Source organism: Tachysurus vachellii, chromosome 10 (genome assembly GCF_030014155.1).
Source record: "Tachysurus vachellii isolate PV-2020 chromosome 10, HZAU_Pvac_v1, whole genome shotgun sequence".
Taxonomy (NCBI): Eukaryota; Metazoa; Chordata; class Actinopteri; order Siluriformes; family Bagridae; genus Tachysurus; species Tachysurus vachellii.
This window is the reverse complement of record NC_083469.1, coordinates 23,947,292-23,964,588: the sequence shown is the minus strand read 5'-3', so window position 1 is coordinate 23,964,588 and position 17,297 is coordinate 23,947,292. Positions and strand designations below refer to the sequence as shown.

The 17,297-nt window shown below is 38.9% G+C and overlaps 1 protein-coding gene across 1 annotated transcript in view; it reads right to left on the bottom strand.

Moving 5' to 3' along the window:
- The window catches only part of pacrg (PARK2 co-regulated), a 113,682-nt gene extending 101,692 nt beyond the window's left edge, over positions 1-11,990 (bottom strand). Inside the window, exon 1 of the mRNA XM_060880419.1 lies at positions 11,784-11,990. Coding sequence (XP_060736402.1) covers positions 11,784-11,861 — 78 coding nt within the window. The 5' untranslated portion in view covers positions 11,862-11,990. The remainder of the gene's footprint in view (positions 1-11,783) is intronic.
- Positions 11,991-17,297: the final 5,307 nt, after the last annotated feature.

Below are 17,297 nucleotides of genomic sequence, written 5' to 3'. Positions count from 1 at the left end.
TTCCACACACGCTTGTCACCATCTGAAGCAAATTAAGTTTATCTTGGTCTCATCAGACCACAGGACATGGGTCCAGTAATCCATGTCCTTAGTCTGCTTGTATTCAGCAAACTGTTTGTGGGCTTTCTTGTGCATCATCTTTAGAAGAGGTTTCCTTATGGGACGACAGCCATGCAGACTAATTTGATGCAGTGTGTGCTGTATGGTCTGAGCACTGACAGGCTGACCCTCCCACCCACCCACCCCTTCAACCTCTGCAGCAATGCTGGCAGCATTTATACATCTATTTCCCAAACACAACCTCTGGATATGACGCTGACCACGTGCACTAAACTTTTTTGGTCGACCATAGCGAGGCCTGTTCTGATTGGAACCCGTCCTGTTAAACCGCTGTATGGTCTTGGCCACCATGCTGTAGCTCAGTTTCAGGGATTTGACAATCTTCTTATAGCCTACGCATCTTTATGTAGAGCAACATTTCCTTTGTTCAGAACCTCAGAAGTTCTTTGCCATGAGGTGCCATGATGAACTTCCAGTGACCAATATGAGAGAGTGAGAGCGATAACACCAAATGTAACACAACTGCTCCCCATTCACACCTGAGACCTTGTAACACTAACGGGTCACATGACACCGGGGAGAGAAAATGGATAATTGGGTCCAATTTGGACATTTTCACTTAGGGGTGTACTCACTTTTGTGGCCAGCGGTTTAGACATTAATGGCTGTGTGTTGAGTTATTTTGAGGGGACAGCAAATGTACACTGTTCTACAAGCTGTACACTGTTCACTACTTTATATTGTAGCACAGTGTCATTTCTTCAGTGTTGTCACATGAAAAGATATAAAATTTTACAAAAATATGAGGGGTGTATTCACTTCTGTCAGATACTGTATGTTACTATATAAATATTATAAAATGTTCAAATAAAACAAACCGGGAAGATATTCAAGTTTTTACATAATAGAACTGTGGCAGGGCTATGCATAGTGTTCTACTACAACCACACACACACACACACACACACACACAACCACACACACACTTTGTGTCCCTGCATGTCTCAGTAAACCAGGCATTTTTTACTTTTACAATACTGTTGCAATCAAATGTCTAGCTGCATCCTCACACACACACACACACACACACACACACACACACACACACACACACACATCAGGAAGGAAATTACAGGCAAAAAGGTCAAATGTGTGAGCTCATGCAGGGATAATGCTTTAAATCAGGGACTTGCTCTGGATTAGAAACAGAGTGAGCCAATGCTAAATCAAATACTTCCATTCTCTTTCTGACACCTCATTCTCCTCTACTACACTTAAATATAAGTGTGTGTGTATGTGTGTGTGTGTGTGTGTGTGTGTGTGTGTGTGTGTGTGTGCACATGTTACAAGACCAGCAGGGAGTAAGTAAATGCAGACAGGAGAGCTGAGCATGCAAGAGAACAGACAAACCCTCTGATTTATAAACACTGAGCCTGCCAGTGACACACACACACACACACACACACACGTTTGTTTGTGTCATCTGTTTCTCACAGAGGTTGTCCTGATTTTCACCCTCCTTTTTACCCACTCGAGGCTGCCATCTTCTTTGCTGCACTGCTGCGCAAACACAATGACAAAACAGGTGGCACTGTTCTCCAGTCGCTCATTCCCTCTTTTACGCACACACACACATACACACACACGCACACATGTGCACACACACTTACGGCAACATCGCTCTGTCTACGAATGATTCGCACAGACAGCAAAGCAGCAGGAGACACTAACGGAGGAAAGGAACGAGAGAAAGGGGAGAAAGGTCTGGATCTTGCCCTGCTGCTCAATCTCCTCTTTATTTTGTTTTTTATTTTCTGCCACCTTGAGTACTGCAGATGGCTCCTCGCAGGCTTTTTGCCTCCAAACGCTCCAGAGCGTACAAAACACAGCGCCTTGCCTGTTCACTAACTCAATGTTCCATCTACTCTTCACACTCTGCACAGACTCCCTGTAAAACCTGCCTTCTCTGTGTCGTTCCAACCCAAAATGGCCACAAGGACCAACTGAGAGATATCTAGAAAAATCCAGAAGTCAGTCAAGCGCAATGTGACAGCAACTAGTGGGGTTAGTTTTGTCGGTAATAAACTGAGAGAGAGCGCCACAACATCCTGAAAGACCCCAGGCAAAAGAGAGAGTGTGAGAGAGATTGTGTGTGTGTGTGTGAGAGAGAGAGAGAGAAAGAGAGAGAGAGAGAGAGAGAGAGAGAGAGAGAGAGAGAGAGAGATATAAGTACAGTGAAATTAAGCAGAAGTGGACAGAAGGAGTGATCACGCTACACTCTAGCTACACAGTTACTAGCATAAATACATTTTTAACAAAGCGGTAGCTTTTCAAAATAGTATTGGATTAAAGGAAAACACACACACATACACACTGTACTGTGGGTCATGCAGAAACAAGGGAAAATCTCCATGGCCTGCCCACACGCTGTTCGAATATGAACTGAGATTAATTATAATTAACTAGGCTAATTAGCGCACAGGGCACTGCGGGTTTCTGCATGTACAGCAAATGGCAACCCGCTGAACGATGCGTTACGGCAACTGATTTGACCTCGGTTGGATTCTTCCTCAGTAGGAAGAAGGCAGGAGGGATAGAAGAGGATGCCTGTAGCTTGATACACACCACACCGGCTCATACGACGAGGGGAAAAAGTATGCCTTGTGTAATCATTTATATAATCAAATATCTTAAGTGTCATCTAAATGTATTTAATTTCACAATGGTTTTCTACATGATAGTCATCCCAGTGGAGTTTAAGCCTTGCTTTACCTCTACAATAAAAAAATAACAAGAGAGAGAACGATGCAGCGGCGCTTTAGTCCTTTGGTTTGTCAAGAGCTCTCAGCTCCTTTTCTGTACACTCTGTTCATTCCGGACAGCTTCCGGATCTACAACGTTCACACTGATTCTGCTGTAAAAACCTTGTACAATGAAAATCAATGCTTCTCATCCGTTTCCTGTTTTTAATTGCTAGTTATTTACAAATAGCAGAGCCTGTGGAAGTCTGAAGTTAGCTATAACAAGTGCTTACGGATGTAACGATCGCAAAACCGGACGCATTAAAAGTCATTGTGACTTGACAAGAAAAGAAGTGCTCTTGCTGCTGATGAGTTTTATCTAAGGAGGATTTTTTTAAACAATCACTGGTTTAGTCTAAACACAACCTCTTTTTGTGACCTTATGCCAAAAGGTCAGGTCAGCTTTATGGCAGCAAGGTTTTTATTGATTATTGGGGACATCTGGTGACAATAGCCACCTCTGTGTGTATTGACGTGAGGAAACAGAGTGTGTATGTGTGTGAGGGCTATTGATCTGCTTTCTGCCATTTCTGCCATCCTACTGTGTTGTGCATGTCTGTCATGCCTTGATCTGCTAACATATAAAATCTTCTTGTAAAGTATGGAACGCTCACGAAGCTGTCGGAAGCCACGCTGACGTCCACCGGAGGAAAAATTTCCTGCATCATTTCACGTACAATTGCTGCTGAACACCTTCCACATAGATGAGAAGTACAAATTCATGGATTCTTCAAACCGTGAGCTGTGAGCCTTCATTCTTTGCTCGTTTCTCAGAAAAGCCACATTGATATTTTTCCTGTTCGGCTCAACTGATTGGGAGTAGTTTTATCTGTTAGAATGGCCTTGGTGTTGCATATTGATCCTTGTTGTGTCCGCCTCTCTCTAACCGCTATCGACAAAGCCATCCAATCATACTTTCCTAAGCTGGCTGTCTGTAAAGAAAAACAATCCAATCCCGATCTGTGCTCAGACACTGTATAGAGGAGTTATCTGGAGCAGCACTGCCTGTCCTGCCAATCACACTGATCAATCCGAGTGGCTGAAAAAGAGTCACAAAACCGTTCATTCAGCCACTCGGTCCTTGTAAAGTGAATCCTTGAGGGTAATTAACAGATATAGATTGAGCGCTGTGCATTATCAGGAGTCATCTTTGTAATTCTAGATCACTGGGGGATTTTAAATTCGAGGCCTAAATATCCCATCCTAAAATCTAGACTGCTTTTCGGTGATTAGGCAGCGAGGAAAAAAAGGGAATCCAAAACAAAACGATTACATAATGACACACTTTTGTCCAGTGAATAATTATTTTTAAAATCACCTAAGTTCTATACAGTGATGCCTCGAGATACGAGTGCTTTAACTTTTACATCATGCACAAGATTCAGGATCTTTGTGTACACTTTCAGTGATCTGTGTAGATTCCTTAAAGCAAGAGAAATAACAGATGTTAGATGTTAGATTACTTTTTCTCAAAGTAATGTCCCAACTATAGAAAAATCAAATAGACAAGAAAGCTTTTGTGGCTTTCGTATGAAATAGCTGAGAACCTGAGAATACCAACTCTGTCCATCACCCTAATCATAACTATGTCTTCAAAAAATAGATTGTCATGCAAATCCTTACAAGTGTGTATTCATGTCAGCAAGCGTGGAAAAATGTTAAACTATATCTCAGGAAGACAGTAAACTGGATATTCTTGCAAAATTCCTTGTCATTCACAGATCCACCAGGTTGTTTCCCCCTGTTAAAGGGTCGGAGGTACATGTAGCTGTCATGCTTTTGCAGTGAACCAAGTCTGTATGACTGACCTTGAGTGCTTTAGCTCTGGGTTCTTTTCTGAGATTGGAGTAATACCTTTTCCCACACATAGTGCAAACTGTTATATGCTATATGACAACATATAGCCAAGGATCCTTATGCATTGTCCTTATATATAATGGCAGAATATTTGCATTATAGGAAAATAATTAAAAGTGGTGTGGTGTGATGTAGCCCTATGTGAAGTGGAGGTACTGTTACCACTCTGATTATTTGTTCTGTGACAGCATGTCAGAAAGTGTTATTTTACTCTTCTATCCCACTAGTAAGGCTTATCTCAAGGACCGAGTTCCTGCACATTACGATTTCATGACCTGTATGAACTCTAACTTTGTGTTGCTTTTAGAGCTGTACACCTGAGCTTTGGTGTGACTGCTGTGAGTCACACGGCCCCATCAGCCTACTGCTGTAACTGTTTTGCTGTAAAACACTCATAAATTAGATCCTCAATGATCTACACCGGCTGCTGTGTATAGTTTTGTTATACCATTGGCCAGATTTTCAGCCTGTTAGAAAGTCCATTAGGAGGCTGAAAAGTGAAAAGTTCACCGCTTTCACCTCATTTTTTCTAGCCATTTAGTCGAAGCCAGAGCAAGCTCTAATGGAACTTTGGTGCCTCTAGTGTTTCCGCTATCGCTTAGTTATTGTAAAAGCCCTTCACTTTGTTTTATTGCCGTTCTGTGCTGTGATTCTCCTCCTGCACTATAAATTAGGCTCTAGTTTATCTCTGGACTGAAACACGAATCTGTCGTTTCTCCAAAACAGCTGGTGAAGCAAGTGTAGTGCTTATGGCCTTGTATGCAAATTAGCAGCAAATTTAGGGGCCGTATCCAGACTTGATGATTTTGAAGTTGAAATCTAAAAAAGTTACTTCAGTATTTATGCAGGGAAAGTTTCCAGAACCTGGTTAAGTACTTTTCCAATTACATTATAAAAATTACTTGCGTGTAATATAGTTCATGTCTCTGTAGCTTATATCAGTCCTCATCCTTCCTGGTCCTCTTGGCCTTTCGGCAGCCTCTAGGAAAACTTTCTGGTCCATCCTCATGAGTCTTTAAATTCATAGCACTGCGTAGCCAATTGTTTGCTTCTAACCAAGACAGATGGTCACATGAGGTGAAATGGAGGGGATCTACATCCTCTCCATTGGTGTCCCAATACCTAGTGCTGGTTGCTCTTCCATTATCCTTTGTATTTCCGAGTCTTCGGTGAGGCCATTTCCCTACATGAGTTTCAACTGCTATGCTGATGTCATTCCCTCAGACACTCATGGACCTCAGCATCCCCATGTCAAGATTTCGTGGCCTCACTTCACAACATCCAGTTCAGACCATGGGAAAGTGCGTGCAACCTTGGAGTAGTTCTGGACAACCAACGATCATTCTTGTCTCATGACACAAACCTGACTCGGCCATGCACACATCTCCTTTAGAACATCAAGAGGATCTGTCCATTTCTATCCACAGGGTTGTTTCTGTCCCTTGACACCTTGAGATTGGACTACTGTTACCTGCTCTTGGCAGCAAGGCTGTTTTAACGCACTCCAAGTCCTCATCAATCCATTCCTCAAGTTCCTGAGCCACTGTTGGTGTTCTGAGCCACCTCTTCATGTGTTTTTTTCTTTCATGATGTCCAAAACTTCATCGATAAGGTTTTAACTTGATGGTATTCTCAGTCCCTGACCATACTAGTTAACTAGCATGAGTATATGCTTTAATAGAGACTATAAAGCATTTCTTCAAGCCAAGCTTCATTAAGTCATCTGCTAAATGCCGTAAATGTAAACGCCACCTTTAAACGCAAATATGCAAATACGTTGTAACATTGCAAAAAAAAGCAGTTAAATAAATAACAATTATTCAATAAATAAACATCTAATAAAAGTCTATTGCTGATGCAGTATCCTGCCTGAACAGTCCTGATTGTATAATCGCTGCATATTTGTTTTAATTGAACAATATGGCTTCCACCCTGATTATTCAGAAGTAGTTGATTAAGCACATCCTATTATTTTGCATTTTATATTTTCACATTGTCTATTTAATGAAGCCACAAGATGCTAAATCAAGGTCAAGAAACTGTAATGAGTGTTCAAGATGCAGGATATTTTATCACACTTTTAATTCTCTATTTTGAGTTGTTGAATTAATAATACACTGTAGCGCGAGTGTTGTTTAAACCGTGTGCCCTCCTGGAAAGAAAATGTGGTCAGGGTTTGAGAGATAAAATGACTGAACTCTTATCTGTTCTAATTACAGCTTCACTTATTTATCCCAAAAAAAATTGAAAAATGCTAATTCGTAGATGTTGTCTCTTCTGAAGTCTGCTATGTAATAAATATATAAATAAAACTGTTTTTCCTTTTTTAGGCCAAGAGAAAGCCCGCTAAAGATGTACAAATTTGTTACTTATTTACTTTTGTATTTTATACAGAATTTTTGTCCTTTTTGTCCTTATGATGCATCTACACAAAATGTGTTAATATAATGAATCAATATTCCATGAGTCACTCACTCTTTCTCTCTCTGTCTCACACACGTGTGCGCAGAGCATATGACAGACTGAACACAAGCTTCCCAAAGCTCAACTACACATGGACCAATGTGTATAATAATTCACACACACAAAGAGAGAGAGAGAGAGAGAGAGAGAATGTGTGTGTGTGTGTGTGTGTGAGTGAGTGAGAGTGAGTGAGTGAGAAAGAGAATGTGTATGTGTGTGTGTGAGAGAGTGAGTGAGTATGTGTGTGTGTGTGAGAGAGTGAGTGAGTGAGTGAGTGAGTGAGTGAGTGAGAGAGAGAGTGAGTATGTGTGTTTGTGTGTGTGAGAGAGAGTGAGTGAGTGAGTGAGTGTGTGTGTGTGTGTGTGTGAGAGAGAGAGAGAGTGTGAGTGAGTGAGTGAGTGAGTATGTGTGTGTGTGTGTGAGAGAGAGAGAGAGAGAGAGAGAGAGAGAGAGAGAGAGACAGTGAGTGAGTGAGTGAGTGAGTATGTGTGTGTGAGAGAGAGAGTGTGAGTGAGTGAGTGAGTGAGTGAGTATGTGTGTGTGTGTGAGAGAGAGAGAGAGAGAGAGAGAGAGAGAGAGAGAGAGAGACAGTGAGTGAGTGAGTGAGTGAGTATGTGTGTGTGTGTGTGTGTGTGAGAGAGAGAGAGAGAGAGAGAGAGAGAGAGAGAGAGAGAGAGAGAGAGAGAGACAGTGAGTGAGTGAGTGAGTGAGTATGTGTGTGTGTGTGTGTGTGAGAGAGAGCCCCAGAGCCCACAATAAGTAGTTAAAAACACAACAGGAAATAAGAAAATGCTAAAACCTAAAAACAACCGAGAGAGATTTCGGAAAAAAACGTCAACATGAGCTTCAGTTCATGAAGTCTAGTTAGTGTAGATAGATAGACAGAGAGATACTTTATTGATCCTGGAGGAAATTCAAAATTCTAGTGTTGTTAGTCTCTGGGAAATGATTTAACATGAATGAATGCTTTAATGAGTTATAATAACGAGTAATTCCCCTGAATAACCTGCTTCCTTCAGGCTTTAGCTCAGCATCCATATACTCATAAACTAATCTACAATAACATCATACAGTGAGGTCTAAAAGTCAAACTGCTTCTCTCTGGCATTTTCCCCCCTTCATTTTAACACAAACGTTTTCATTACAAATCAGCAACAGACGGAATGAGAATAAATGAGAAATATTTACACGAATTTCAGAGTTTTGTGTTTGCAATGTTTTGCTTTAACAATGTTTTGCACATGAGCTGCACAGACTGCTGAGGTTTGTAAAAAACCTGATGATCCATGTTAGAACAAGTCCATCGACGTCTTGTCTGAGCACATGATTCAGCAGAAGGTCTTGGACTCACAGAAAAGCTGACCTTTTGTGTACAAAGGAGTTAACATGGTCAACATCCCAAATTTGTTCACACTTAAATAGGGACCTAGAAATAATCTTGATGAAAATAAGTAAGAATAAAGCAGACGCTGATGCACCCTCGATGCGTGGACCCCGTCAATCGCTGCTTTATTCTTTGCCATTTAATTGTCTGCAGAGTTTTTGATTTGCTGATGTGTTTTTATTTACTGTCGCGGCCTTAGTTTGATTTAGTGTCGTGTTTCATTTTTCTAGAGATTTATTTGCTATTGTTTTTATTTATTGTCGTGTTTCATTTTTTATAGAGATTTGATTTGCTGTTGTTTTTTTTTATTTACTGTCGTGTTTTATTTTTCTACAGAGTTTTATGTGCTGTTGTGTTTTTTTATTTACTATTGTGCTTTACTTTTTACGTGCACACGGCCACTAGTACTATTAACAATAACACATCCTGTTTTTCTAATGCTGTTGATTACAGTGAACATCCGTAAACATTTAACACACTCTAACGATTGAAACATTTGGAGGACTCCGACAGATATGGATCCCAAATGCACGACTACACACCATCGTCGTGCTAAGAATTGTGTTTGTGTCTGGCAGTTCTACTCTGCAGAATCTGAGCTAATAAAATTTAAATAGCCTCACTAGCATAACACGCCGGCAGGCGCCTGGGTCCCGGTCAGGGCAACCTATTTATCTTCAGTTCACTCTATTAGATTTTTCTTCTCTAAAGAATGACTTCTCTCCATCCTCAGAGTCACTGATGCACTCTAATCTCCTCAGTCATTATCTGGTTTATGACTGCACATTAAACACTCTACACCTAAACCAGGCTCAAGTTTCTGGCCAAAAAACCACAATGCTGTACTGAAACAGATCGATGGGAGTGCCGCGTTAAACTGACAAGCTCTCATATTTACACACACATAGAAAAGTGGTTGGGTTTTCTTTTGAGAGAGAGAGAGAGAGAGAGACTTCCTGTGTCACTTCCTGTGTTAAGTTCAAAATAATACCTAAGATTCCAGATTTTATTAACTTTACCAGATTTCTTGTGGGACAAAAGTTTACATACACTTTAGAGCTCAACTCTGGGTTATCATCATTCTAAACTGTGCGTTCAATCCCGGCTAGAGGAACGTTTCACACTTGAAATATAGGAGCAGGGCTAGCACAGCTTTTGTGATGTTAACCCTGAACTGTGGTGCCAAACATACAGAACGTTACGACTAGATGCTTTGAAACAGACACGAAATCAGAAACAGAACAGCACTTATCTCATATCAGGTGAAAATCAGCGAATAGCAACATGTAACAAAAACGGCTCAGTAGCGTTAGCCGGCAAAACACGGAACATCATGGTATTGTGTGGCGTAGTGAGTGGGAAATACCTGAAACTGAAATATATGGGAAAGTTGGAAATTAACGAACGCCTGGACGATTACAGATGATAATGATACCTGGTATAGTTCAGAACAGCAGCCTTTAACCTTTTTTTTATATTATTTTATTTTTTTATTTATCCAACCTTGGTTGCTGACGCAGCAAATCCGCAAATACGGACGTTAAAGCCAGGGTTTAGGAATGTACAGTGTGAAACTAGATTATGAATAACCAGGATTATTCGTTAGACCCAGGTAAAGTATGAACAGTGTTAAATGATGAATCAAAATAACCCAGGATTTTGGGGTTTATAAAAGAATGGTAAATGGTGGTATTGCCTTTAAATTTCTAAGCTTCAAATCAAGAGTTTTTGACCTTTAGAAAATTTTACTTTCAGGCTTATGTCTTGATGTACTTCTTCCATATTAAAAAAAAAAAGCTCTATTATCTAAAGATAATCCTCCTTTCCACTCCTTTTTTTTTTTTTTTTTTTGAAGTGCACTAGACTCTTTTCCAACAGCATGATGCCACCACCTCCATGCTTCACAAGTGGCACAGTGCTGTTCAGAACAAAAGCCTCATCCTTTTTCTTCCATATATTGCCCTGAGCATTATGTCTAATCTGAGCATAGAAAAGTCCTTCAAAAACATGGTGATCATCTGTAAACATCATTCTGGTTTTTCTTATGCAGAAAATGTCTGGTTATGTCTTAAAATTAGAGGCTTCTTCCCTGTATTCCATATTATGCTATTTCTTGCAAGTATAAATCACTGCTAATCAAATGTTTTTGAATTGCAGGTTGTATGTGGTAGCCTAGCGGTTAAGGTGCTGGATTACCAATCGGAAGGTTGTAAGTTCAATTCCCACATCCACCTGGCTGCCACTGTTGGGCCCCTGAGCAAGGCCCTCAATCCTCAACTAGTGTCATATGAAGATCATTACAAACACACACTGCCATGGAAACACACCTTAAATACAAGTTAACCTCTGAGAATGAACAAGCGCTCACGGTTCAACGTACACTGTCATGAATTTATTCTTAAATCTCTTCTTTATTTAAATATGTGTTCATTTGTGGGTTTTTTTCACAGGGTTGCCAGATCTTTGTTAATAAGAAAACATCCTATAATAAGCATCCCTATAAACTGTTACAAATTCCATCATGATACATTTGTGTTCATTTGTGGGGGGGGTTTTGACAGGGTTGCCAGATCTTTGTTAGTAAGAAAACATCCTATAATAAGCATCCCCTATAAACTGTTACAAATTACATCATGATTCATTTGTGTTCATTTGTGGGGGGTTTTGGTTGTTGTTTTTTTGACAGGGTTGCCAGATCTTTGTTAGGAAGAATCATCCTAAAATAAGCATCCCCTATAAACTGTTACAAATTACATCATGATGCCTAATAAACAATATGGAATGGGGGTCATTTGAGTTTAGGGGTGTTTTTTTAGAACTAAGATCTGGCAACCCTGGCAAATAAATATACGTTTACAAGGAAAGATTCACAAACATTTTTTTAAATAGTAATAATATAATATAATATAATATAATATAATATAATATAATATAATATAATATAATATAATATAATATAATATGGTAATGTTAGCATATTAGCCTTTAATTTGCTTTTGCTAGTTTTTTTAAACAGGTTTAGTTACAACTAAATAACTTTATATTCATTTAAAAATAACTTTTTAAATAATATAGAGACTTTTGTCATTTATTTTCGCTTGTAACAGCAAGCTTATTATTATTATTATTTTTAATTATCACAATTATTCCTCAGTATAATTTTACCTATTAGCTAGCAACTCAACAGCTAGCCTGTTAGCATTGGGGAAAAAACTTACCACTGAGTTCTTCATAGTTGATTTCACGGTGAATCCTTCCGTCTTCAGCATTGTTTTTGTTCCACCCGAAGTTCTCATGTTTTTACACGTCGAATGCAGAGTAAACTGCTATAAAATAACTTATCAGAGGCTGAGTAATCAATTTTCTTCTCTAAACACCATAACACCGGTGAGCCTCCTGTTTGGGTTGCTATGACCACGCTGCCGTTGCTAGGCACCGTTCCCAAGGCAGCAACAGAACCTGCACGCGACACGGAAGCCCATAATAATTCTGATTTACATCGAAACTAATAAACATTTTAATTCATTCAGATTCTTCATTATTGTTTTAAGTTTGAACTCTTGGTCCTGATTTTGTTGATTAATTTGTAATTATGTTGTATTTTATTTGTATTATTGTATTAAACTAAGTTGTATTTAGCTAAAAATGAATCATTCATTTCAGTTTGGTCTTAAACTCACTTTCTTTCTTTCTTTCTTTCTTTCTTTCTTTCTTTCTTTCTTTCTTTCTTTCTTTCTTTCTCTGTCTTTCTTTCTTTCTTTTTCTGTCTTTCTTTCTTTCTTTTTCTGTCTTTCTTTCTTTCTTTCTTTTTCTTTCTTTCTTTTTCTGTCTTTCTTTCTTTCCTTTTTCTTTCTTTCTTTCTTTCTTTCTTTCTTTCTTTCTTTCTTTCTTTCTTTCTTTCTTTCTTTCTTTCTTTCTTTCCTTTTTCTTTCTTTCTTTCTTTCTTTCTTTCCTTTTTCTTTCTTTCTTTCTTTCTTTCTTTCTTTCTTTCTTTCTTTCTTTCTTTCTTTCTTTCTTTCCTTTTTCTTTCTTTCTTTCTTTCTTTCTTTCTTTCTTTCTTTCTTTCTTTCTTTCTTTCTTTTTTCTTTCTTTCTTTCTTTCTTTTTTCCTTTTTCTTTCTTTCTTTCTTTCTTTCTTTCTTTCTTTCTTTCTTTCTTCTTTTTTCCTTTTCTTTCTTTCTTTCTTTCTTTTTCTTTCTTTCTTTCTTTCTTTCTTTCTTTCTTTATTTCTTTCTTTCTTTTTTCTTTCTTTCTTTCTTTCTTTCTTTCTTTCTTTCTTTCTTTCTTTCTTTCTTTCTTTCTTTTTCTTTCTTTCCTTCTTTCTTTCTTTCTTTCTTTTGTTTATTTCTCTGTATTTTCTTGTATCTGTTGTGTTTTTGGTTTTGTTCCATTTCTGATGTTGCGTTCCCAAACCCGCTGTTCTGATTTAAGTATTATTTCTGCTTTTTCTTGTTTGTGTGTGTTTGTTTTTGCTGTTGTTTTTTCCAAATCTTGCTGTTCTGTATTGGCTTGTGAACTTACGGGCCACTATACGCTTGCAGGTTGTGCATAGCAACAGATGGGTTATTCTCACTTCATTAGGATGTAATTCTTATTTATGGCAGTTTTATACTGTATGTGTTTCATTTCTTTGGCAGAATAATCAGGCCATTGCTCTTTTCAGTGTTGTTTGCTCCAGCATTTTGCCAACATTATGTACTTAATCCAAGTTGGCAACCCTGACAGGCCTACTAGCACTTGTCTGCTAAGCCTGGTGAGAATACTACAGCACTTTATCATTCAAGTTTAACAGTGTGGCAATCGTAGCCTGCAGCATCCCCTCACCTCACGTGTCTCTCTCTCTCTCTCTCTCTCTCTCTCTCTCTCTCTCTCTCTCTCTCTCTCTCTCTCTCTCTCTCTCTCGCCACGGTTATCAATCTTCAGAGCTTAGGCAATTTCTCTAAAAGCCTGTTGCTTTTTTAACAGCTCCAGAGAGAGTAGTGGAGGACAATGGGTTAGGGAGATGTAAACACGGGAAGCTGTATGAACAAAAAACTAACCCCCTCATTTATTGCGACAAAGGCATTTACAAGAACAAATGAACATGATTAGCCTAGCTATCTTTCATAACGCTTATCATGTTCTCCGTGCGCAGCATGGACCTCATTTATATCACCCGCATCACACTGAAGCTGCTTTCCGGAGTGTTTCTCCACTAGCTTTATAATCATCGTCCTATTTTTCATCATCACTTTAGTCTCATGCCTGGACCTCATGTTTCTCATCTTGTCAATCTTCCCGGAGAGCTCACAGACACACCAAGGAAGCAATTAGATGGCCATTAATGGAGTACAATGTGTTTGGACATCTTTAGCACACACACACACACACACACACATACAGTATATATAGACATACACACAAACACACACTTACAGCCAGACAGAAAGCCAGAGCAGGATGTGGACATACACAGTGGGAGTTAGAGCACACGCCTCCATGTGTCTGCCAATTACCAGGCCCCAAATGGCCCATTAGGATGGAGTGTGAGCGTGGCCCTGCTGGTGTGACATGCTGCACTGCTTCACATACACACACAGTCCTGCAGTCACCCTGAATGCAGAATGGCTGGGGTTTTGATAAGAATGTGACAGCTCATTGCAACAACATTAAGGTAAGGCTATTGTTTATAGTCACTGCTGAACTCATGTTAGTGAAAACAATATGGAGGAACTTTTATCCAACCACATTTTGTTCTCTGATGCTTTGGAGGTCTGATCTTGGCCTCTCAAGACCTTGAGAATTTTAAGTGAAACACACACACATCAGTACAAAAATATGGACCACTATATGACCTTGATCAAATTTGATATCTATGTATGGCCCGTTCGTCCGTCTGTCCCTCTATCCGTCCGTCTATATATCTATGGTTCATGCCTCTATGGCACAAAGCGGTTTTGGTGGCTCAAGTGGAACTTACAGATTATTAAACAGGTGGTTTACATGTTATATAGTAACATTATATAGCTGTAAATTAAAATATGTTTCTTGTTTGTGTGGGTCTCAACCATTGACATCTGATTTTTAGATCCAAGTGAATATTTTTTAGTACCATTTTCCTTCCATTTTAGTCAAAAATACTAATTCGAATACTTTATACTATTGAAGCAAAGAGGAAAGAGCTAGCAAGGTTTTAGAGATATTGTATTTACGTCGAATGTTTTGTGATTTTTTCACCATCGACTGTTAAATTAGCTTTTTAAGATCAGGAAGCATTTTAAGAGGCTTTTTAAGTGAGACGTAAATACGCACCAATTTGGTATATTGTCATATCAGGGGTTATGAAACAAAAAAGGGCTAAAGATTACAAAAAGAATGATTAACATAATTCAGACATAGAAAAAAGACGAGCTACAATCTCTCATTCTACACCGAGAGTATACACTGAGTGTGTATATACAAAGTGTAACAAGTGTAACATAGATACAAAGATCTATGTTCTATGTTCTCTGTCATTTTAAACCAAGCGTATCAGTCTTCACTACATAGTGCTTACAGAACCAAGGCAATGTCTGATGATCTGAGTCGATATGAATACTAAAATTGGACCTTGGCACTGTTGGTGTCTCTAATCTGATTGATCACAAGGTGTTGGTATATCTGTAACATGAAAAACCATAAAAGGCCTTTGTAGGTGTTCTATAATATGATATACAGCAATGTCATATAAAGAAACCAAACATACAATGTGGTATTCTTTAAATCTTTTTTTTTTTTTTTTTATATTAGTTGGGGTCATACCAGTAATATCACACAACCTCATCACTGAGTCTTTTCCTTAAACAGCATCCAGAGTGTTTTATTCCTTCCATACTGAATTGTTTGATCAACAAAAATGCTAAAGACTGTATATAGGAAAAATATAATAAATTACACGATAAAGAATTTAGTCCTATTCCCTGTCACTGCAATGACCTTTCTCTGTGATCACACTCTAATTAGTGTGTTTATTTAAAGGGCAGAGACTAACAAAACCTGCACACTTCCAGCCCAGTCAACTGTGCAGTCTCAAGAGATCATCCAGATGGGCCCAAAACAGAGCAGAAGAGTTCCAGCAAGTAATTAGTAACCATGAAATCCAAACACATTTAGACACCTTTCTGAAAAGTACATACACTCTGAAACAGTAAAAAAAAAAACATAACAGTTCGACAAAGGGTGAAAAAAGGTTATACAATAAATGTAGACTTGGAAGTGCTAAAATTACCTGCCATTTGGTAAGCAGTGATACATTGAGCAGATAGCTACCAATAATTTTTTTCCTGATGACTTACCACTTCAGAGTGAGGGGTTCGATTTCCATCTCTGCCATGTGTGTTAGGAGATGTTCTTTTAGTGCCTCATGGGTTTCCTACAGGTACTCCTTTTTCCTTCCCCAGTCCAAAGACATGCATTGCTGATTTGTCCATAGTCTGTGAATGGGTGTGTGAGTGTGTGTGCGATCATGCCCTGCGATAGACTGGTATCCTGTCCAGGGTTTACCCTGCATTGTGTCCTGTACTAAGTTTTTCCCAAACCCACAAATACCACTTGCGCCACCATTCCTCAAGACACAAGAAAGGCATGCATCAATACTCACCTCTGGCCTGGAACCAAGGTTATGGAATAAATAAACTTGTACTGTACTCAGCTATACTCTCGGGTGGATGGTGTCAAATACATTAACCCACAAGTTGTACGATGTAATGATTGGCTGCTGTTCAGTTTTCAACTCCAGAGTCAACCTGGCAATTCACATCAAACATCTTATGTACATTTTTGTTGTAGGTTCCTGAGAATTGATGGTTGATGCAGCAAATGACACACATGCGTAGAGTTAATTGACAGGTAGAGCAGACAGCCATGCATCATTTCCACCACTTTCAGCACAGAGTACAGCATAATGTACTTTATCTTTATCATTTGGCACATTTAGGATTTTTTTGACAGAACTGAGATTAGTAGACTTTTGAAACAACCCTGAAATACCTGGAGAGTATAAATATCTATTCATTCACCTTCAACTGCTTTATCCTGTGAATGAAATGCACCCTGAATGGGACATCAGTTTACTGCAGGGTACCATGAGATCTTACTTCTACGTTTAGTGTAAATAAGCATAGCCAGTTCACTTAGCCAGGGAACTGAGATGAAACCCTTACAGACATGGGGAGATCTTGTGAGACTCAGACATTAACCCAAGTGCCGGATTAAATCAGAAACTCTGGAGCTATAAGGAGGCAATGCTATCCACTGAGCCACCAAGGTGTATATAGAGATATATAATGGATATAATATTATATATATATATATTTTTTAATGTTACAAATGCTCTGTGGGTTTGGGATGTGGTAGGAATCATTATCCTTATAATAGCCCATTTGCATAGGTATGCACAATCATTAACTAATATTGGGTAAAACCTACCATCATAGCATTTTGATCGGGCAATTTTATTCCACTCTTCCTTGCGAAAATGCTCCAGATCTATCAAATTTGGGAGGTGATGCCCTGTGTATAAACCTCTTCAAATCATTCCGAAGGATTTGAACAAGATCCGGGCTCTCAGTGGGCCATTCCTTTGATCTTCTTCTTCTGAAGTCATTTATCTTTATCTTTAGCTGCCTGAAGGATTTATACCAAAATAGACAGAAGTATTTTAAGCTATTCATGATTCTTTGTATCTTAATTATCAACCCCATAGCATGATCCTGC